The 23693-nt window shown below is 36.2% G+C and overlaps 1 protein-coding gene across 7 annotated transcripts in view; it reads right to left on the minus strand.

The window, feature by feature from the left end:
• Positions 1 to 1418: 1418 nt before the first annotated feature.
• Positions 1419 to 23693, minus strand: part of EDEM3 (ER degradation enhancing alpha-mannosidase like protein 3) — a 69236-nt gene continuing 46961 nt past the window's right edge. The window contains exons 14-21 of one of the 7 annotated variants that reach the window (XM_032393062.1): positions 22161 to 22326; positions 21698 to 21852; positions 20623 to 20776; positions 18391 to 18582; positions 16865 to 17030; positions 13310 to 13495; positions 11989 to 12036; positions 1419 to 5385 (exon numbers count right to left, since the gene is read on the minus strand). In XM_032393062.1, coding sequence (XP_032248953.1) covers positions 4976 to 5385; positions 11989 to 12036; positions 13310 to 13495; positions 16865 to 17030; positions 18391 to 18582; positions 20623 to 20776; positions 21698 to 21852; positions 22161 to 22326 — 1477 coding nt within the window. In that variant the 3' untranslated portion in view covers positions 1419 to 4975. Of the gene's footprint in view, positions 5386 to 11988; positions 12037 to 13309; positions 13496 to 16864; positions 17031 to 18390; positions 18583 to 20622; positions 20780 to 21697; positions 21853 to 22160; positions 22327 to 23693 lie in introns of all 7 variants that reach the window. The other 6 variants (XM_032393065.1, XM_032393063.1, XM_032393064.1 and 3 more) reach the window with 6 other exon arrangements.

Here is a 23693-nt window from a genome sequence, read left to right on the forward strand (position 1 = left end):
AATCCTGAGATAACCACTGTTAATATTCTGGTTAGAGAATTCTACACCATGCTGATTTCCATCACTATCCTCTCTTACTGTAAGTTTTTCTTCATAAACTCATTGTCTTATTTACTATTTTCTTATCTTCTTTGCTATGTGTTGTCTACTGCCCCAGACGACGCCTAGCACACAGGAGGTGCTCAGTGTTTATTGAAAAAATGAGTCTCTCTTTACATATACAACAGAGTTGAGATCATATATATACAGTCCTAGATTTTTCTTCATTTAGCTTCATACTCCCATCTTGCCACTGACTTAAGCATTTCTCTGTCATCTGGGATGACAAGTGCATTCTTTTATGAATTAAGAGAATCCCCAGGAGTCTATCAGTGGCCTCCCATTTACTTCTTCACTGAAGATGAACACTACAGACCTCCAACCTTATTAGAGTAAATCAAGAGCAAAGCTTTGGGAACTATAAATTTTACTAGCAGGTAGATGCTGACACTATTCTCAACCCTTACAATACTTAGCTTCTCTTAGTAGAGAGAACTCTTAAGTTCACTTTTACCCAGGAAAGAAAGGCAACCTCCCCCTTGAAATCTTCCAAGAGATGCTATTAGATCCTTTGAACTCTTCCTGAAATAGTGGTCCATTGTCCTTGGGGAATGGAGGCATGCTGACACCAGAATTAATGTCCAGAGAACCTGAGAATGGATGCTACCATTTCTAAACTTCAACCCCAAACGGGGAGAAAGTGGTCAGGTGGGAAGGTACTGGCTGAGCAAAAGGTGAACAGAAACTGTAACGGGGGTGTGAGAAGGGGTAAGGACAGAGAAAGGGAGAAGGTACGTTGAAAGGAGCATGGGCTCGGGGAAATAGACCAGGGCTCCCATCCCATTGCCCAGTCACCAAATGTGGGACTTTGAGTGAGATGCTTAGAACTTCAGGTCTCAATATACTCATCTTTAAAGAAAGCAATTATCAATAGGTAATAGTGCTAACGATCAGGCCTTTCAAGACGTCCGCGCTCAGAAACTCTGGAACAGTACAGATGACAAGCACAGTATCACAGTATCTGGAAGTGGCTGCTAAAAGGAAGTGGCCTCACTGGAATTAACAGGAGAGGCTAGGGTTACTTTGGATGACGATTATCAAAAGAACTTATTTTAAGTAAACTTGAAACATAAACATGTTACCAATATTGACACTGTGAATTATTAACTCTTATTTCTGCTCTGAGGGTCCCTGGCACTATTTGAGTTGTGGAACTCTTCAATGTTTGTTTCTATACCCTAAGTTGTCCCCAGATTTACTCCCCTGGGGTAAAATGAAAATTAAAGGGAAGACAGAGTGGTGAAAAAATTAAAAAAAAAAAATACTAAAGTATAAAGATAGGCAAAGTGATGCTAAAAATCCAAATTAAAACTAGACCAGAATATTTACATATTTTATTAAATCTTTACAATCAGTAATTATAATCAAATACACAATTATATACAAGGATTTATATACATTTTGCCCAGACTTTTACATCACAGTACAGAGTTTCCCTTAGAAATATTGTATACATTTATCACCAAACAATAAAATCCAACAACAGTAGTGTTACAGCACCTGTTAGTACAGACATCTTTTTCATAAATTACATCATAAGAAAATATACGGCTGTAAATTGGGCTTTTAAAAATGTCTTTTATAAAATCTGAACATACAATATTTCATTCACAGAATGTTTTTTTTTTTTCTATGTTCTGACTGAAGCCTTGTGCATAAAACGACCGGTTGGAATATTTACTAAATCAGCTCCCCCCCACCCCCCACCTCCAAAATTATAAGCACTATCTGAATTACTTACGCTGAGCTTCCTTTATGATGAATCTGGCATGGGGTTTGGTGAGAGAACAAATGCTGGTTTTGTTGTAAAAAGGGCTATGATGGTAATTTAAATTTTTAAAAAATTCTCAAAAGAATAATTATATTAGAAATTAAAATCAGAGAGCACAAAATTTTTCATTTTACTAATACTGTGAAGAAAAAGGGGAAAGTATAATGTCAAAAAACAATTTGTTCTGAAACAACTGTATTCTTGTTGGAAGCCTATTAAAGGTTAAAAAGAAAAAAAAAAAAAACTACCTACCCAACAAAATATCCCATCCTAAACATATCCAGTAAATTACAATTCTGTCACACTTACAACTTTATGGAAAAATTATTGCAAATTAGGGCGTATCATTTCAATAGACTTTCATGAGCAGAAAAAACTACAGCTATTTTTTAGTAGGTAAACAAGTTAAGTTTTAAAACTTGAAAATACCTGAATTAAATACTTGCTCTAATATCTAACTTTTCATTTTCAGATAAAATCCTTACTTGATTCCAGGTTTGTAAACATTGTATAAATCCTTCTTAGTCAAACAATTTTATGGCTGTGGTGATCACTTCAGCTCTGTTTCTATGCAGTCAACATTTAACTGAGGTAGACCAGATGTTTCTAAAATTCAGGGTCTCACAGAATCCCCTGAATATTTAGGAAGTAAATAAAATGTCTATCAAAGGTATTTAAAAAACAAAACATTAAAAAAAAAAAAAAAAACACCTAATGCTGTTGGAATTGTTTAATGAACTCAAAAATAACTTTATGGCAGTAAGTCAAATAAGAATGTGTGGAGTTAATGATAATGTTAAGAGTTTTGAAGCTGAACATTACACCTTAACTAGGGAAAAATCAAGTATGATTCCTTCTGGGTGTTAAGTATAACTTGTTAAATTTTTTTTTTTTTTTAAAGGATTCACTTTTCTAAAAAAGCGAACAATTTGCTTCTAGACTTCAATGAATGGCAACAACCCCCCCTACCGGCCAAAGGCAGGGAGAGTAATAAGCTGGCTCTCGTATACCATGAGATCTTCCCTGGGAAAAAACTCATGTGGTTTTAACTTAGAAAAGTTGGACTTAGACAACAATGGCTCTGAGTTACAAACACAAAATCAAATCAATGTATATAAGGCTTCTGTAATCAAAGTCTTAGAGGAACATCTGCTCCTTTTCTCCAAGCCCCAGTCCTATACCTATAAATCAAGGCAAGTCAAGTAATTAAGCTTCAGCTATTTTGGCAGCTTTGCAATTAATATGAACAAAGCACTATGTCTATCCTTCCGTATACTGTATGCATTATAGTTCTATCTTCTTACACCAAATCTCACATGCAGAAAGACTAAAATAGCCATTTTAGTGTCAGGTTTAATTAAGGGCCAATAAAGGTCTTATATTACTACTCTTCCCCACCCTCCCCCCAAATAGTGAATTCTCTATTAGTTTTATTACTCACTGGCCCAATTACATTTAGCTGGAATTTTTGAAAGCAGCTATTTATCCCCTTATAAAAGAATATGTTTACCTGGGATCTAAGACATACTGTACATGAATATACATAACTACAATACAGCACTGCTCTTTTAACAGCTCCATATACAGTTTAAGTTCATCAGTACCTCAAAACTGTGTTTTAAGAAAAGATTATTATGTAATGTCACGGTAAAAAGAAAGAAAATTAAGTCTCACAAATATTCCTTTAGAACTGATTAAGTTTAAAAAAAATAAATAAAATGAATAAAAACATGATTTCAACTACAGGGCTGTCTACAGGATATCAACAACAGTTTTTAAAACTTAAATGTGGCCAGCACCAGACTGCCACCAAAAAAAAAAAGAAGGAAAATAAATTCTCATTAAGCTATATGGCTATATGTTAGTTGCTACTGTGTAAGTTTCTCACACAGGTTACCATAGATTAATTTTCAAGTCCTTATCAGAAGGAGTATCTGTTAAAAAAAAAGTTTAAAAAAAAAAAACTTTAAAAACCATGATTCAACAGAAAATGTGACAGACTCCCTAGGTGCATCTTTAGAAACCATAGTTTCAAAGATGAAAAATAGTTGTTTCCCTAGGATTTTTAGATCACTACCACAGTTTTATTATGGCTCCCTAAGATAGAAAAATGGAACAAAATGTATTCAGCTATTGGCGATATGGCCCTTGTGGCTCAAATTGCATACTAAACATGGGATGGAGTAAGGCTGATGGCTAGAGGTAATCACCTCTAAGAGAAATAAACTGGACAAGATTTATAATTTACCCGACGAGGATAGAACTTTAAGTTCCATTTCAGAGTAGTCACGGCTTTCCCTACGGAAGGCCCAATGGCAAGTTCATATTACTTTATAGTTTCTCCCTTGTTCCATTTTTCGTAAGTATTAAGTAACCAATTTCCATAATATATGACCTTTTTACCTGGTCCCAATGATTAACCTTTATGCAAAGAACTCACTGAGAAAGTACACTGGCTTCACCTTTGGTTTAAATGAAAAGGACATTGTTAAGAGAGAAAAAAAAATCAAGTCATCTTGATCATTTGTTACACAATGAAGCAAGTGAAAGTGATGAGCAAAGGCTGTTTTCCCCATAAATGCATTTGCTTCATAACCACTTAGGTCACTTTGAGTGTTTTTGTGAAGGCAGCATAACCAGAATGCCCACAATACTCAGATGTCTTTTCCCAAAAGAGCCTCTAACCCCAAAACCAAGAAAGCCGCACTTCCTTTAATTAGAAATCTATACAAATTCCTATTTTCCACTCCATCATTAACTGAATTTGTTTCTGGTCTATCCAGAGACTGCAGAAATCTGGTTCCTAGGAATGCCCAGCAATCTTTTCCTGGCCTGAGGTGCTGCAGGGTGGTGCGATGCTGTCACCGGGTGGGGGTCAGGGTGGGGGAGGGGCTGTGAGTTTCCATTTAGGATGGGACAGTTTTAAGCAAGGTCAATTCTAACACAGCATGCTCCAGGTTCCTATGATAACTATCTCAGTCAGAACGTGGTTGCTCATCACCATACTTAAAGACTCCCATGAGAGAGCCTGCTTAGTATCTGGATGTCTGTGAACCACAGTTTGCCTTTTCTTTTTAAATACCTACCACCAGATTCTTTAGTGAGTCATAGTTCATCTTTCTCCATCATTTCAAATGCTTCTATATCTTCATTCCAGTCTGCTAATATGGAGTCTATAGGCTGGACCTTTTTACCCCAGCTAACATTAGGATTGGAATCTTCCTCAGTTTCTGATTGTTCCTGAAGTTGGTTATCTAAATCTGTACATTCACCATCAAGACTTGTAGTCTCGTGGTTTTCCATGGGCTTAGAATTCTGTTCAGAAGCAGAAACACTTGCAGCATTGTCCGTATCTGCGGGAGATGGTGATTCTGGTTGTGAATTTAGAGAACTTTCCTCAGGAGACTCTTGATCAACCAAATCAACCTCCTGAGAACTTGATGTAATCTGTTCAGCACTCTGATTCTGAGAATCATTTTCAGAGGATGGTTGTTCTTCATTTTCCATTTCAGGATCTGTAAATGAAAGAAACAAGTTTCATGCTACTTTCCCACTCAAAATATTTACTAACACAGTTTTAAGAACATACTGGTTGTTGCAATAGAATGAAGAAATAAAAGAGAAAGAAAAGCATGTTAATGCAGAACAGTGAACATTAACATTGAAGAGTAAAAGTACTGCCTTCGAATAATAATGTAATCACATTTTCCGTTAAATGCATTTTGCAAAATGTGACAGTACAAAATAAATATTCTTCCAAACTAAAAGGAATGACTCTAATAACTTTAAGACTGCCTTCAATGGGGATCAGCAAATGCTAAGAAATACACTAAATAGTATTATTAAAGTGCATATAAATTTGCACTATATGTCTAAAATTTATTGTTAAATATCTAAATTCAGGAAAGCTTGTACATGAGAACATACGAAGTAGAATAAATTTTAAATAGCACTTCTCACTATGTTTTAAGATAATATTCTTCTGAAAAGTGAAATTCCACTCAGTAAGCCATGAAAATGCTGATAATACGAAATTATGGATGATTTGAGGGTATTAATGTGGTTAGATAAAATATTTTCATAAAGACAAGCAAGAACTGAGATTATTTACAAAACCTGTATTTCATTATTGTAGGTCTATGAATTATAAGCTACCATTTTAAAATCCACTGGAAGGCTGAAGAGTGGGTTAAAGCTCTTGTACTGAATATAGAGTGACCCCACTAGAGGCATTCTGTTTCGGAGTCCTACAAGAGCGTGCGTAAACGGCGCTGATCACACTGACGCCCTGTGGCCTCCTCCCAGGCTCTGTGGGCAGTCAGAACATAGGCCCTGAGTGTCCTCTCTCGGTGTGGCAGGCATTGTGCAAGGGGCTAGAGATAAAATGAGGCAAAACCAAACACCAGACCGGCCCTCAGGAATCTTTTAGTCCAGTTGGGGAAAACATTTACAAATAATCACAAAAAATAAACGGAAAACTTAACTGTGACATGTTTTGTGTTGCTAGGAAAGCTTACGGGGGAATAAGAAAGAATAAGGAGAGTTGAGGGTTTCCTCCAGAAAGTGACACTTGAGCTGAGATTTAAAAGATAAGTAGAGTTAATGAGTCCAAGAAGGAAGGGAAGATGGACATATTATAAAACCAGAAAAACTAAAGGAAGCAAGCATGCAGGAAGGTACAGAGAGGTGCATTTATGTACACCCTGATGAAGTGGGATTACCTGACTAGGGAAGTTTAAGTTCTTGGGGGCTGGGGGGGTCCCCACACTCTCTCTCTTCTAAGCTGTGGAAAAGGTATCTTTAATTCAGCAATTAGGAAAACCAAGGCGGGGACCAAAGAAGAGAACGCAGGAGCTGGTCACTCATTTACACTAGGCTACCCTAAGTTCAAGGGAAAACAAAAAGGAAAACCTTCAGGTTTTTTCTAGATTGTATTAATCTGGTTTAGAAGTATAGGAAAAGGTGTAGTACTGTCTCATCTAGTAATAAAAATTGTGCTTTTGGATAAAAGCACATATAAAAATTACCGTAGGGATACATATTATGCAATATATTTTGGAAATCTAGCTAATACAATAGGGTAAGTGTAAATACAGGAAAAGAATAGATCAAATTGTATTTTTAGACTGTGCTGTATGCTTAAACTCAAAGCGACTCTTAATTTTTAAAAATACCATTAAGATAATAAAAGAACTTGATAAGGAGGGTAAAAGTAAGATAAATAGGCAAATAACCTCTCTATAGTAACAACTGGTTAGAAATAAAATTCAGTACCCTTTTCATAATAAAAAACTGTAAAACGATTAAATTTATTATGAAAGATACAAGACCTACATTACTCAATACCATAAAAATTTTTTTTTTAAAGATTTTGTTTATTCATTTGACAGAGATAGATACAGCGAGAGAGGGAACACAAGCAATGGGAGTGGGAGAGGGAGAAGCAGGCTTCCGGCAGAGCAGGGAGCCCGATGCGGGGTTCGATCCCAAGACGCTGGGATCATGACCCAAGCCGAAGGCAGACGCTTAACATCTGAGCCACCCAGGCGCCCCCTCAATACCATAAAATTTTAATGAAAACATAAAACAAGATCTGATTACATTTACAAGTTTAAGTGTATGTTCCTGGATGGAATGTTCTTAATATTTAACAAAAACTTCCTATTTATACGTAAAGCGTACAACTATCCAATTCCAAAATGAACCCCATTTCTACTTTTTTTTGTTTTCTTTTGGGACAAGATAGAACTATTTCGAAGTTCGTATGGAAGAATATACATCGAAGAGAAGAAATTTTGAAAAGAATTAGTGAGAAGAGAGTTGCCTTATCAGGTATCAATATCCATTCAAAACAGCAAACTTATATTATTGGCATAGGAGTGAACAGACAGATTAGTGGAAAAGAAGAGCAAGTCTCGAAACAGACGAAATATATAAGACTATCTGATAGATAGCCAAGAGGCGGCAATCAGGAAAGTAAAGACGGTAGATGGAGAAACAGAAAAGGCAAGGAAGGAGTTAGTGTCTGCCACGCTGCTTCACAGCTTTATTCTACGGTGTGGGTTAGCACCCCGTATGGAGCATCAGAGTCCTCAGAGCATTAACAACTACATCGATTCAGGAATGGTGTATCGGAAACACAGGAAGCATAAAAAAGAATGAAGAAAATCTCAAGATACAAAGACAAGAAAATGATTAAGTTTTTTTTTTTTTAAGATTTTTTATTTATTTATTTGCCAGAGAGAGACAGAGCGAGAGAGGGAACACAAGCAGGGGGAGTGGGAGAGGGAGAAGCAGGCTTCCTGCGGAGCGGGGAACCCGATGCGGGGCTCGATCCCAGGACCCTGGGATCATGACCTGAGCCGAAGGCAGACGCTTAACGACTGAACCACCCAGGCGCCCCGAAAATGATTAAGTTTTAATAATAAAAGGACGAGGGAGCCTTGGCAAAGACCTAAGAGACTGGATGTTCCACAATCATTCATTGATCTGTACAGCCAGCATTTGCTGCAAGCCCGGGTAACAGAGATAAGAGCAGGTAAAGAAGCAGGATGTAATATGAATGTCAAAGTAGAACTATATTAAAAAGACCCTTGGGGCGCCTGGGGGGGTGCAGTCATTTAAGCGTCAGACTCTTGGTTTCGGCTCAGGTTGTGATCTCAGGGTCGTGAGATCGAGCCCCATGTCAGGCTCTGCACTCAGCACGGAGTCTGCTTAAGACTTTCTCTCCCTCTCCCTCTGCCCCTCCCTCTGCTCTCTCTCTAAAATAAACAAATAAATCTTAAAAAATACACCCTTAGACGAACCATGAGAGACGATGGACTCTGAGAAACAAACTGAGGGTTCTAGAGGGGAGGGGGGGAGGGGGATAGGTTAGCCTGGTGATGGGTATTAAAGAGGGCACGTTCTGCATGGAGCACTGGGTGTTATATGCAAACAATGACTCATGGAACACTACATCAAAAACTAATGATGTAATGTATGGTGATTAACATAATAAAATAAGATACCCTTAAATTTTACCTACGAGAATAAGAGAAAATTCCATTAAAATGGTGGTATTTATTTATTTTTATTTTTTTTAAAGATTTTATTTATTTATTTGACAGAGAGAGAGACAGCACAAGCAGGAGGAACAACAGAGGGAGAAAAAGAAGCAGGCTCCCCGCTGAGCAGAGAGCGTGACATGGGGCTTGATCCCAGGATCCTGGGATCATGACCTGAATCGAAGGCAGATGCTTAACCGACTGAGCCATCCAGGTGCCCCAAAAAGGTAGTATTTAAACTGGGTATGCAGGATGGCTAAATTTCCTCAAAGAGGAAATGGGCCATGGGAGTGCAGGTAGGGATGGATAAGCATTTCAAAAAAGGGAAGAGATGTGCAAATGCATGAGATGCAAAGATGCATGAGAAATGCCAGGTTGTAGAAGGGGTGCAGGTAAGTATCAATTTGGCTTAACAAGAATGTTTCAGATGCTCCTTTCTAGGCAAAGAGGTCTTCTGCATACATCTTAAATTTTGCAGTTCAACTTTAGGGCAGATTCACCCCAATCAAGTTCAATGGGAGATAATCTTAGGAAAAGTAACACTGCTAGACTTAAATCTTGAACAGTTTGAACCATGGGACCTTTCTTTTCTTTCCCCCATTTTCTCTGTCCACCTCTTTATCTGGTAGACATAAGTATAGGAGTAGCTCTGAAAACATCAGTCTACAGCTCTCAAGGCAATATAGGCCTACACTGTAAACTGAAAGCATGATAACATATGGAACCTTTAAAATGCTGATTCTTTTCCCCTTGAAAATACTACTGAGAACAGGAAATTGATTCTTAATTATAAACTATTTCAATCTGAATCTAAATGTAACAGTACAGTGTCATTTGTTGGTGAGCACAGGGCTGGAATTTTTTTAAGATATTATTTATTTATTTTATTATTTATTTGACAGAGAGAGACACAGCGAGAGAGGGAACACAAGCAGGGGGAGTGGGAGAGGGAGAAGCAGGCTTCCCGCGGAGTGGGGAGCCCGACGCGGGGCTCTATCCCAGGACCCCGGGATCATGACCTGAGCCGAAGGCAGACGCTTAACGACTGAGCCACCCAGGCGCCCCTGGGCTGGAATAATTCTTAAAATTTGGAAAGGTGGAACACATGAGAGACATATTAAAACTTCCATGGATAGCTCAACTTTTAGAAGTAGGACTGGTCTGACCTGAGGAAGCAATTATTTCCACTTGATAAATTTCTAATGCTTTACTTCTGAAGAAGAATGTGTAATAAGACAGCTGAAGCATTTTTGCTAGCAGATAGGGCTATTGCAGATATTTCTGTATTAATGGCTGGGACTTCTCATCAGAATAAGAAAGCGAGAGTGGGAGTAGGGGCTTGTTCTGGGGCTTCTATTTTCTGTATCAACATGTGGGAAGAATTGCTCAATCAAAACTATGTGACTTTATAAAGGAAGTATGTATTTGTGAAATGAGATTTTTAAAGAGCAATCTGGAGGACATGTTACTGTTCAGATTTTAAGGATGCTAATTATTTGGGGTTACTTATATAATCCTACCTAGTACCCTTGATGGTACAGTATGGTTCATACATAGCTGGGAGACTTAAAAAAAAAAAAAAAAAGAGGTGCATTCTTAGTGTTGTTCACTGTTTCTCAAGTGTAGCTGAGTGTAATTACCTGGGATGCTTGTTTACAATTTCAGATTCTGGTCCCCTGCCTTCAGAGAGTCTGATTCAATATTCTGGAGTAAGACTCAGGAATCTACACTTGTAACAAAAGCATCAGCATCAGCTGATGCAGAGAAGAAACACTGGGGCATGCAGTAATGGCACAGGACAAATTAATGACAACACTCCAGACATCAACTTCTTAGGATATTTTCCTAAGTGAATAAAGTAGCTGATTTAATAAAACTATTACTGAGTTTCTGTTATACTGATAATTTTGTTACATTGATTTTGTTAATGCAGTTGTACAGTTCTTGAAAGAGCTACATAAAAAGGGGAGTTTTTAAAGACTTTTTGTCAAAAGATCACTCTGTAACACAATCACAGTTCACTAACTTTAGAGACCAACAAAACTTTTAAAAATATATCATTTACATAAAGCCCTTTTACTGCACGGTCCTTAAAAGAATACTCTTCAGATAATACTTTTTGTACAGTAATCCTCCCTTTTCCACGGTTTCCCTTTCTGATGTTTCAGTTACCCGCAGTCAACCGTGGTCAGGAAGCAGATGACCCTCCTCCTCCTGACACAGCATCAGAAGGTCAATAGCAGCCTAACGCTAGGTCACACTGCCTATGTCGTCATTCCCCTCACTTCATCGCATCACGTAGCATTTTACCATCTCATATCACCACAAGAAGGATGGGTTATAGTACAATAAGATATTTTAAAAAGGCCAGAGTCACATAAATCCCATTACAGTATATTGTTATAACTGTTCTATTTTATTATTAGTTATTGTTATTAGCCTTTTATTGTGCCTAATTTATAAATTAAAGTTTATCACAGGTATGTATGCATAGGAAAACATGGTATATACACAGAACAGTATACTATCCACAGTTTTAGGCATCTACTGGGGGGTCTTGGAATATATCCCCCAAGGATGGGGGGTTGGGGGGCTACCTGTAGTAGAATTTATCTTTTTCTCTTATTCTTTCTCTGTATGAGAAGCACATGCTTTACTATGACCTCGTAGTCCTAATCCCATGCACCCCTACACACATACAAGTTTTTAAAACAAGCTGGTATTTTAAATACTTTACATTATATTCAAATAAAAGTGATCAAAAGTAATACATGCCAAAACAACACTGTCTTTGTTAGACTGACTCTTACATGGCCTAGTGAATTCATCTATATTATATGGATATATAATTCATAGGATTTGTTATGACAGGAATCAATAAAGAATTATTATTGTGGGACAGCTGACTAGACATGAAAATAATCTAATTACATTAAGCCAGATATTATCATAGTATCCACTGAAACAAATTATATATATATATTTGCACATGCATGTGTGTATATATATACACATGTACACATACATATATACATATATATAATTTAAAGCTTATTAATACAAGATACTTACTACTATTAATAATGTAGCTTGGAATCATTTTACCTTTTAATATTGCTGCTGAAATTCCAATGGTAGCACAAAATAGGGGGGAGAAAAGCAAAGGCATTAAAGAGTTATATGGAATAATAATTTGCCTGTGTTTGATGTGCCTAAATGCATATATGTAGGAGAGAAGATCTGAGTTGAGAAAAAAGACTTAGGAAAAAAAAAAAGGTCAGGAACACAGGAGGATTTAAGAAGATTAGAAATCCTTTCTTTTCTGTTCTATTTTTATCTATACATCCTTACATACATTCATCCTACTCACTTCATTGCTCTTAAATAGTGGACACGTGGAAGAATCTCAAGAATAAATTAATACAAGAAGATAAAACACTAATTTGGCTAGTACTAGATTATCGCTAAACTTTTTTTTACTATTTCACTTGGAAGTTACACTGAATTGAATCAGTTACCTCCCTAGCTGTCAAACAAACATCCCCAGGGATTCAAAAACCCTGCACAAATCCCATGACTTTAGCCATTTACAGGTAATGAGAGAAGTACAGTTCTCTCTCCAGATGCCTCCAGTGGATAAGGAGGACTGCTCCCATAAGCAGGATGGCAGTCTATGTCTGATGGGTCACTTTCCCTCACTTCTGCACTATCCCGGGGTGTCAAACTAAAAAAGAGTACTAGTAAGACCTTGCATTTATACAATAATTTGGGTTTCAAATAGCTTTCAAGTTACTAACAAACATTTTGGCCTAGCGAGGACTATATATTGTCATGAGTTAAGGCATGGCTACCCTGTTCTTCAGACATCAGCCAGTTGTAACTCTTGTAACTTATAAATCCCTATGTGATAAACTTACACCTCAGTGGATAGAACCTGCTAGATTTTTATTGCCTTCACCAAGACAGTGGTCATTTGATTATTGGTGGCCTGCTCAAACCCAACTACTATTATATTGTATACAATACCATTTGATACAATCTTTTTATTCTTTATAAAAGAAATATAAGATGTAGTATCAGTAGAACTGAATGGTGAACATTTGTGGATGTTTAAATTGACTCTCTTGATATATTAACTGTATTTTCATCACTGGGCAGAACCATAGCAAAAGTGACAAATGACATAAAAAATGTAATTCTAAAAACATCCTAAGTCAGCAAACAAAGCAAAATAAATGTTTTAAAACGCTTATTTCCAAAAGAAAAATATTTTTTGAAACCATCTTCTATCTTACCAGTGAACCAAAAATAACTTCTTGTAACTCATTTTTGTTACCAAACTAGTAAAATTAATGCTAAGCTGCGTAAAAAACACATGAGTTTTTACCCTTACCTCTATCTTTTGCTTTGTCAGAAAGGAGCACTTCCACCTCCTCATACTCCCGGATGGCATCCAGTATGATACTTCCTTCTTTACTGAATAAGAATAGCATGGGGATCTTGATGTCATCTGTGTCTTTTCCATCACCCGCCATCTGGAACAGAGGGGCAGTATCACTGCTGCTCCCCTCATTGTCATCTAGCCAGAAAATGAATACAGCAAACATAAAAACATCTGTCCATTAAAAAGATCTATAGACCAATCTTTATGATTTTTTCCCCCTGTTGGCTGCATTTACTTTATGCATCAAGAATCATAAAAATGAACATACTTTTAGAGCTCACTAATTCCACTTCTAGAAATTTATCCTGAGGGAAGAACTCAAAACAAGCAAAATGATCTATGCCTAAAGTAGTTTACTGGAGTGCTATTTATAATTGTGAATAACTGAACTATTATAAGTAAATTATAATTAACTACTTGATGCAACACACAGAAAAGCGGAATATTATTACATGAAAAAAGGAGAACACAAAATTCTGTTAATTTGACTAAAAACTTCCATATGCTTATGAAAAAACCTAGAAATAGAAACATTCAAAGACTTGGCTTCCAATGATAGAACTATGAATGAAATTTCATTGCTGTTTAAGATTTCCTTTAATGGCATTTACCAAACTATTAATTGATAGTTCTTGTTTCTCTACTGTTCACAAAGAAGAATGATGATCGTGGTTTTTCCTAAGTTGAGGTAAACACTACTGTTCTTTTACACTGGTGAGGTAACTGCAGTAGGACCGCTAAATACCTTTTTACTGGCAGGGGCCGGTCACGCCCCCCTCTAACCGCACACGCCAGATGAGAAGCCTGCCTGTCCCTTCTTGGAGAGCTTGCTCTGATAGGCTCCGCTGAGTGGAGAATACCATGTAGGATCCACCTCCTTAGCAATGACTGACTGGATAAAGCCTGGCCACCTGGCTCTCAGTCTCTCTGGAGGCGCCGGAAGTGGCACACAGAAAGACTGAGTTTCAGTTAGCAGTGGGTAGTGATCTAGTGAGGTGACAGACTCAGGGCTGAGGCTGTAATTTTAGAATGACCTTTTTGGAACTAATGAGCAAAGAGGGAGCAAGCTGGTGAGAAGCTGGAGAACGAAGCAGAACTGCAAAGAGATGCAGAGAAGAGAGTCTAGGAAGACCCAGAGATAGGAGAGAGATGTGAACAACTCTACTAGCTATCATGGTTCCTGATGATTTTATACTCAGCTGAATTTCTTACTCTTGCATTCAATTAAAATAATCCAGCTCCAGTAGTAAACAAACCTCCCTTCTTAAACCATCTTAAATCAATTATTGTCTCTTGCAGCCAAATGATTATTTCTAAGATAATTTTTACTTTTAGTACTTGCAATAAAAAACAACTAAGGCCTAATTTGCTCATTTATATACAATGAAAACCAGCAAAACCAAACAAAATACTTCATCAGAAACAAAAAACATAGGAAGAGAAAAGAAGTTATAATACAAGAAAGTTTGCCTTTAAAAATGAAATTTCCTGAGAGTAAGGACCATTGCCTCTTATTTGCTTACCCACTGAACTCAGCAGAGGATTCTGCTACTGATAGCTACTAAAGAAAACAAACTTGACTTCACAAACCTTGCAGAGTACAGAATACCATGAGAATTAGACTTATAGGGAAAATCTAAACTATTCCACATGTGTTCCAGCCTTTATATTTTATATTTTTTAATCTTGGTAAAGAGGTGTTCAAAATGATAGTGATGACAAGCTATTAAATTCTTCAATAAAAGAAATCTCAGTGTGGAAAATAACCAAGGATGGAGAGGTCATTTAAGTTGGGCAGCAGCAGCCTTCTTCTGTAATTGGCCAGGGAGTGGATATTTTAGGCTATGCAGTTCTTCTCCACTCTATTACTGTTGCTCAAAAGTAGGCATAGACAATATTAAACAAATTGGCATGGGTGTGTTCCAATAAAACTTATTTACAAAAACCGGCAGTGATGTGGACTTGGCCTACAGGCTGTAGTTTGCCAAGTGCTAATTTAAGTTATTAAGAAGAATTTCTCCTAATACTTACTTAAGTAATGAAATCTATGCACTCAATAAATCAACACTGGAGTGCCCATATAGGATAAGCAAAAAGGAAGAGTAAATAATTATTTTCACTGAAATAAATCCTAGTATTTTATTTATTTTTTATTTTTTTAAGATTTATTTGTGAGAGAGAGAATGAGAGACAGAGAGCATGAGAGGGAGGAGGGTCAGAGGGAGAAGCAGACTCCCTGCTGAGCAGGGAGCCCGATGTGGGACTCGATCCCGGGACTCCAGGATCATGACCTGAGCCGAAGGCAGTCGCTTAACCAACTGAGCCACCCAGGCGCCCCAAATCCTAGTATTTTAAATGCCTTAATTTTTATTTACCTTGAATTGAAAAAGGAAATCTATCCTAGTAAGAAAGAAAAAATTCAAAACAGATTTCCCCCGTGAGAGAAGCCATAAAAACTTAACTTCATCATTAGGATGTGACCTCAGGTCTTATAGTTCTGAATATAAACTATATATTTAAAGCAAAGAAAAATTTGGGGCACTTGGGTGGCTCAGTCAGTTAAGTGTCTAACTCTTGATTTTGGCTCAGGTCATAATCTCAGGGTTGTGAGATCGAGCCCCACATGGGGCTCCCCACTCAGTGGGGGAGTCTGCTTGAGATTCTCTCTCTCTCTTCCTCTGCCTCTCCGCCCCTCCAGCCCGCTCTTTCTCTCTAAAAATAAATACATACATCTTTAAAAAGAAAAGAAAAATTTATATTTTCCCTGGCAGTCATAGCCTGCTTGTTATAAGTGATTGTCTATGAAAAATAAAACAGCAGAACACACTGGTTGAAATACAGAGGTAAAATGATTTGAGTTTGTAATCTGAGTGGAAAAAGACCTGAGGAAATAAAAATTTGCCAGCAACTAGTGCTTACACCTATGATATGTAAATGATTATGCTAAGAAATTTTATATATATTATCTTCAAACCTTACAACCACCTAAAAGATATTTACTACCACTTTTACTAGAGCTCAAAAATATTCTACTGAATAAACTGATAAACTAAAGCTGGGCCAAGGTTACACCATGATTTTATGGAAGAGCCAGGAACTGCACCCCAATGTATTTGACTCCAAAGCCTGCATCTTTGTGGACGAATGGGTATTTTTAACGGCTTCCCACTGGAGGTGGCAGGGTGTAATTCTTGCCCTTAGAGGGCTTTGGATCTGAAAGCACATTTTCTTATTCATGGTGTTGCGTGCTTTGGGGTGGTAACCCCACGTTCACACCTGTCCCCAAGTACTTTCTCTGGCATTAATATACAGAAACCCAAATTTAGACTTTCAAAAAAGATATACAACACACAGAAATTATTAAGAGTCACTGGATTACCCGTCCATTATGCTGTCTAGTGAAGTAAAAATAATATGATGAATTCTGCTAAAATTTTGACAAATACAAGGAAAATCCTAAAAATGATCTCCTCCTAGTCAGCACAGTGACAGAGGATTACTCACCAATAACAATGCCACCAATGGCACCAGCATTCTGAACGTTGCGTGCCTTTTCTGCAAACATGCACTGTCCTCTTTGTATCAGAGCGATTTTTCCCATCACTGCCTCGGGGTTAGTAAGCTCTGAACAACCATTGTACGGTTTACTGCTTGCAACAAATCCTCTTGTCTGTCAGAAATAAAAGTAACTTAAATATCCTTTTATCTTCTCAAATCACTATCTAGTCAATACAATTCACTATCTAGAGCTTTAAATAGACCTTACTTCTTTTCTAATGATAACATATCTAGTATATATTTAGCGTAAGTTTTTGTTTTGAACATTTCGCATATCATAGTACCCAACCAACATTTTACTGTGCTCTGCAATTTATAAAGCATTTTTACATAAATTACTAAATCTCATCTTTATAATGACTCTAAGAAAAATAATACATATAATATCTCCATTTTACATATGGGGAAACTGAGACTCGGGTTACATAATTTGCTCAAAGACACAGTGTTAGTATGTGGTAAGTTGGAATTTGTAGGCAGATTCACCTTGTACCCATACCCACACTTAAAACAGCTGGGAACCACTTTTAAACCATCACTTGTAGCCAGAAAAATTTTTGAAAGAGGGAAAAAATGGATTTAGTCTACATGAATCTGCAAACAGTTCTCTTCCCAGAAAAATTAAATCCACCAGAGAACGGATTTTAAAGATACCAATGTAAAGGTACTTTAATATCCCTCTCTCTCCGAGAATGTAAACTCCACAAGGGCATGATCTGCACTCGCTTTATAAACATGATAGATAGCTAACATCTAAAATAGTGCCCAGAATATAGTAATACTAGGACTCCAAAAAGAGTTGCTGAATGGATGAGTCAATCTATAAACCTCTACAGCTTTAAAATAGACACACAAAATAGGTCTCAATTAGGGGGAATGGAGTTCAAAGAGTATTGGCTTTAGATTATCAGCAGACTTGGGTCTGGTCCCAACACTGCAACCAATTAGATGAACTTGTGAACTGTTCAGCAATGTAGGTCTTTGTTTCCTACGTTAAAACTAAGGGGCTGGGCTAGCTTAGTGGTCTTCCAAGTTGGCTCGGTGGGACCGCAGTGTCACGCTCTCCACTGCTACCTGAGCCAGAGCACCTCTGCTTTTAGCTATGTTCTACCTTAAGGCTCCAAGCTGGACTTTTGTTCAACGAAGGCTCTAGTAGTTGTTAAAAAGTCCAAAAAACCATTTTTAGATAAATTAAAGATGCCAAATTAGAGAACAGACCAAGAATTGGACAGTATCTGAACAATATTTTAAGTAAAATTCTATAAGCATGTTGTATACATTATGACTCAAAATTTTCAAGATATGCTTTAAACTTTAATCTACTTTAATCTGGGAGAATGAATATTTGGGTTTTAGTAGATTAAATATTTAGGTTTAATAAATTAAAACTACTAAATTAGACTAAGTAATTAGACAATACTTACACAATACTTTACATTCAATTCCAACAAGCATATTATAAGTGTACACACCTCTTTATGTTTAGACAGATCTAGCCCAAACTGAGCTGGTCCAGCAGTCAACACTACCCTGCCAAAAAATGGGTGGGAAACAATTTGTACAGCTCGTGGAGGTAGCTGCTGTTCTTTTTGTTGCTGACTTGACAGTTCAATCATCTCCTGCATGAACCTCAACCCATCTTCAGCATCAATTGAACTAGCAGCCTAAGAAAAAAACAGATTAATTTTATCCTTTCGAAATGAAAACTTTCAACTTTTTGAGGTCTTAAATACTAATGCACTAAAATCTACTCTAAAATTTCCCCTTTCAGTTTCAGTCCTTATCAAATATTTATGGCCTGATTTGTCCTAAAAATATTACTTCTGGAAATATTCTCTGAAAGTAAGATTTGTAATTTTTTCAATGTCTCTTTCACTGTTCTACAAACCACATCTGATATGAATTGAGAATTGGACTTCCACCAAATGCTGAAATGCTTACTTTGCTTGATTTTTCCACTGCTTCCCCTTTTAAGAAATAAACCTCATACTGACCCATACTTCCCTTCTTTGGACTTATGAACCAATAATCACACTAAATTCAAAATATATGTATCAGGCATCTATTAAGATCCCAGCACTTGACTAGGAACTGGGGAGAGTTTCACTTTAAGAAGTTTGTATCTAGAGGATACAGACATGTAAATTTACCTATGATAAAATTCTCAAGTGGGAAACTAGACTAGCAGCACAGACAAGGGAATGATAGATTCTGCCAGTGTGGATCTGAGGAATATTTAGAATGGTATTTGAATTGAGTCTTCACAAAGGAAAAGCTAAAGAATGCCTGACTATAGTGGAAAAAAGGTAGATTCCTGACACTTAACAGGAAAAGTTAATTGGACTTGACAGGAGTTAGAGGATAAGAGAGAACAGAGAGGAGTTGGGAGACAAAGACAAGTTTAAGCCTATCTGGATATGTCCAGTTTTGGTGACTTAAGAGAATGATGTTAGGTCTATTGAGATGGCAAACAAAAAGGAGGAGAGATGGACTGAGGTGGGGGCAGGAAGAGATAATTAATTCAGGTTTGGACAGACTGACTGCGATGCAGACACATGTCATACATATGACAGGCAGATTAAAGCTGAATTTAAGAGTAAAGTTAGGAATCAGGGTTACTTATGTATATCTAAGAAATCACATGTACAAAGACGACAGCTGAGCTTATAGAAAAGATGTGACTGCTGAAGAAGAATATAGAGAGAAAAGAGTACGATCCAGATTCCCCGGTAGTGCCTACATTGAGTGGTTTTGCCAAAAAAGGAAAGTTCCAAAGGAATCCACAAAGCAATGAACAGAAAAGTAGGAAAGATGTATGTTGCTGGAATGCCCTGAAAGCCAAGAAAGGGGTATGTTTTAAAAAGGGGTCAGTCAACAGTTACAGGAAAATTCAATCAAATAAGGATTAAGAGGCCACTGGGTGGTAGTTATGTCACTGGTGGTGTAAGTGAAAGTAATGTCATTAGAAATGCCGCTCCCACTACTGCAAAGTGATAGTAAGTGAAACATAAGAAAGCAGGCAGAAGACTCTTTAAGAAAGGATGGATGTGACAATAGAGATGAGAAAGAAATCAGAAGGAAAACTAAGGTTGTGGGAAGGTTGAATTTGAGATTAAGGGATACCAGGTACGGTTCCACATTGAAATTCTTTAGCAAACTGTGTTTTCTCAGAATCAATGTACTACTAAGGTGAATAAGGTGAAAAATTAAAAGTCCTCCTGTTATGAAAGCTTTTAAAGCAAAAAGCAATAGAATTTTCTCAAAAAGGCATGTTATTTTTCCTAGGCAGAGATAAATACTTGCAAATTTTAATTTCCACAATGAATAAAATACTTAGATTCAGTAACTTTTTGGAAACTAAAATACTGTAAACTACAGAGATATTAAAATGAATTACTAGCTTTTAAGATTTGCTCTAAATAGTGGAAAGACAAGGTGCTGAGAAACAGAAAAATCTGAACTTGAGCCCTACATCTGACTCTCTTGATTTAAGCAAATTACCCAACCTACTTGTGATTTGATTTATACTACGAAGGAGCTGAATTACATGGCTTTCCAAGATATTTCCAAGTCCTAAAATTCTGATTCTCTAACTTTAAATCATATATTAAAAGTTCTTAGAAAGCCAAATGTCATTATCTTATGAAAGCTGATGAGACCAAAAAGGGCAGAGATGGTATCTAATTAGTACAGCAATGGCTTACTTGGATTGCATGTTGAACCAACTGGACTCTCCCATCTTTGAGGTGAATCAAACTCACCCCCATCTTCTTCAAGATTTCTAAATGTTCAGGGTTAGTGGCCATGAAATCTCTGGCTCTCAGAGGGGGTTTAGCTCCACTCCTGAAACTCTCCTCTCTGCTAAAAGTAATTATAGGCAAGGCTTAAAAAACTACAAATCAGAACTGGGGAAAAACCTAAGACAAAAATAATTTTAGATATTCGCAAAATTGCTAGTTTTAGAACTAGTGAAACTGGAAAAACTGGAAACAGCTATTTTCCCATATATAACTTAGGTTATATAGCTCTCAAATATATTTTACAGTTGCCAAAGCATGTATATTATCTACAAGTCTATATTAGTCGACAGCCTTATAACTATCTGAAAGTACAGAACAGGTTGGCTTGGGGATTTGTTATTATTGATTTCTTCCTTGAAAAACAGGGTTTTCTCCCAATATTTTAAAAGCAAAACAGTACTTCAATCTGTGAATAATAACACTCACTTAAAAGAAATTTTTTTAAATTTCTTATTGATGGCCTTTCTAATGTAACTGGGAAAAAATGAACTCATTAAGCCAAAAAATAAGTATTTCATCAAAAAATAAAACAAAATAAAACAAAAAACTGTATTTTCACTACAAAGAAACTATAGATTAAAGGAAAAATATTTTCTACATATACAATACTTTCTACATATACATGTGGAAGTACTTGATGAAACTATTCTGTGTAAAAATGAACTACAGAAGTTAAAGACTATTATATGCCACCCACTGACTATTAATACTTAGTTCATTAAACAAAATAATCACCATAATAAATTTCCATAATAAAAGTTTCCATAATAAAATTTCCATAGTAATAAAGACATTACTGCAGAATAAACTTTGTCATCTAACTTTACCAATGAATAATTTTTAATTAGTGATAACTACACACTTCAATATGTTTTTGGTCTAAGTGAACGTCTTCTTGGCTGTTATATGTTCCTTACACTCTCTGTCATTTACTAACAATTAACTTTGTTATTAACAAATACAAAATAATACATCTTACACTCTGATGATGCCTCTAGGACAGCTCTTATCCACCACATTTTTCAAGGGTTCACGAATGCTCTGAGCATACAATGGGTCATTAGGGAAGAGAATCTGAGTGTTTGGACAAGTCCAATCAAAATTACTGTCATCCAGTTCTGTATATTCTGAGGTCTACAATATAAAACAATGTTACATAAGTAAAAATAATTATTTTACTTAACATTACAGCTTATTCAAATGAAACATTAAGTGAAATCTAAGTGTATATAGGATAAAAACAATATAATAAAACAAGAATACAATAAGTATTAAGTGTATACAGGATAAAGCTATAATAAAAGAAAACAAAATAAAATATCAAATGTACTTTTCCTCTTACCATACACATATTTATTGAATTCTATTCATGGATTACTTTTCACTTGGAAAAATAAACACATAAAAGAGAATAAGACATTTAATTAAAAAACATAACCTACTGTATTCTTCTTAGAGATGCTTTGATTTGTAGTAGAGAGCCAAAGAGGTAACAGATGAGCTTCTGTTGTAAAGATGTAATCTTCTATGTCAAAAATAATGTCTTCTTTATCCGCAAATAACAGGTAAAGATATTTAAACATCTCAGCCAAGAAGAAAGAATCCATTCTAAAATAAAAGGTCACAAATAAATCTAAGAACATAAAAATGTTCAATGACAATGATCTGAAACAGAGAGTCAAGGTCAATAAACATGTCTATACCAATTTAGATGTCCAAAGTACTATAGAATCTATCTATTCCCCAGTGGTAGTAGTCTTGACTCCAACATATTCCAAGGGAATGAAAAAGACCAGAGGGGCTGCCTACCACATAGGTACACTAAATCTCGTCAATAGTACCGACAAGATTTTCCTGTTGGCCTTCCAATGAAGGAGAGTTTTCCATTTCTTCTACAGAAAACCAACAGCAGGGAGGTAATGCAGATAAACTTTACTACTGAGTCATACAAGAATTCAATTAATATTAAACTGGATAAAGTAACATAATTTTGATGGAGTTCATTATGTAGCATTTAAGTGATAAACAAGAAGGCTTTAAAGGTAAAGTAAATCACTTACAAAAAATTACATGAAAAAAGTACAACACAAAATCACAGGGACTATGATTATAACTTTGTAAATATTTAAATACCTGTCAAGAAGGGAATACAGAAGAAACAAAGGGGATAAAAACATACGTGACTTTATAAATTATTTAATGTTATAATGTTTTAATAAACATTTTAAAGAAAACCTTTAATAAAATTAAAAGTGGCAAAAAAAGAGCACAGCTGTTAGATGGAGTTATGGTAACATGGAATTTATTACATTTACTACCTCCCAGGGCATCCTAGGTTTTGGCAGTAATACCTTGTTATTTACTGGACAGACTGCAGAGTTTCACACCTCCAGCCAAGCACAAGTCCTGGCACACAGTAGGCACTCAATAAACATTTACTAAATCAAAAGCAAGTTTTAACAGTATTACTAAAGAATGAACTAGAGACGCAATGGAACATAGAGGTAAAGAAACGGGCTTTGGAAATAGAAAAGACTTTCCACTGACTAGCTGTTTAATCATGAGGATATTATATAAGGACTGTAAGCTTCAGTTGATTCTTCTGGAAAGGACATAATAATAATACATGCCTAACACTGGGGTAAAGACTAAATGAGATACTACAGATCCATTATTTAGCATAGCACCTGGCATAGGTAGCAGCTCAAAAACAGAGCTATCATTATTTTTACTATACATCAATGATGTTTTGGAACTTCCAACAACTCACCTGTGATGTTTCAAAACTTTTTTAAACATTTTGTTTGTTAATCTTTTCAGAATAGATAAAACACTTCCTGTCAACCTGCAATATATTTATGATAATTTAACTTTTTCTGGGGGATAGTTATTATCATGAGCAGATGCTAGCTTGAGAACTGTAGACTGATGAGCAGGGTGTTGATTTTTGGCGAATTCTAGAACTTATTATGAAA

This window comes from Phoca vitulina, unplaced genomic scaffold (assembly GCF_004348235.1).
Source record: "Phoca vitulina isolate PV1807 unplaced genomic scaffold, GSC_HSeal_1.0 scaffold71, whole genome shotgun sequence".
NCBI classification, from domain to species: domain Eukaryota; kingdom Metazoa; phylum Chordata; class Mammalia; order Carnivora; family Phocidae; genus Phoca; species Phoca vitulina.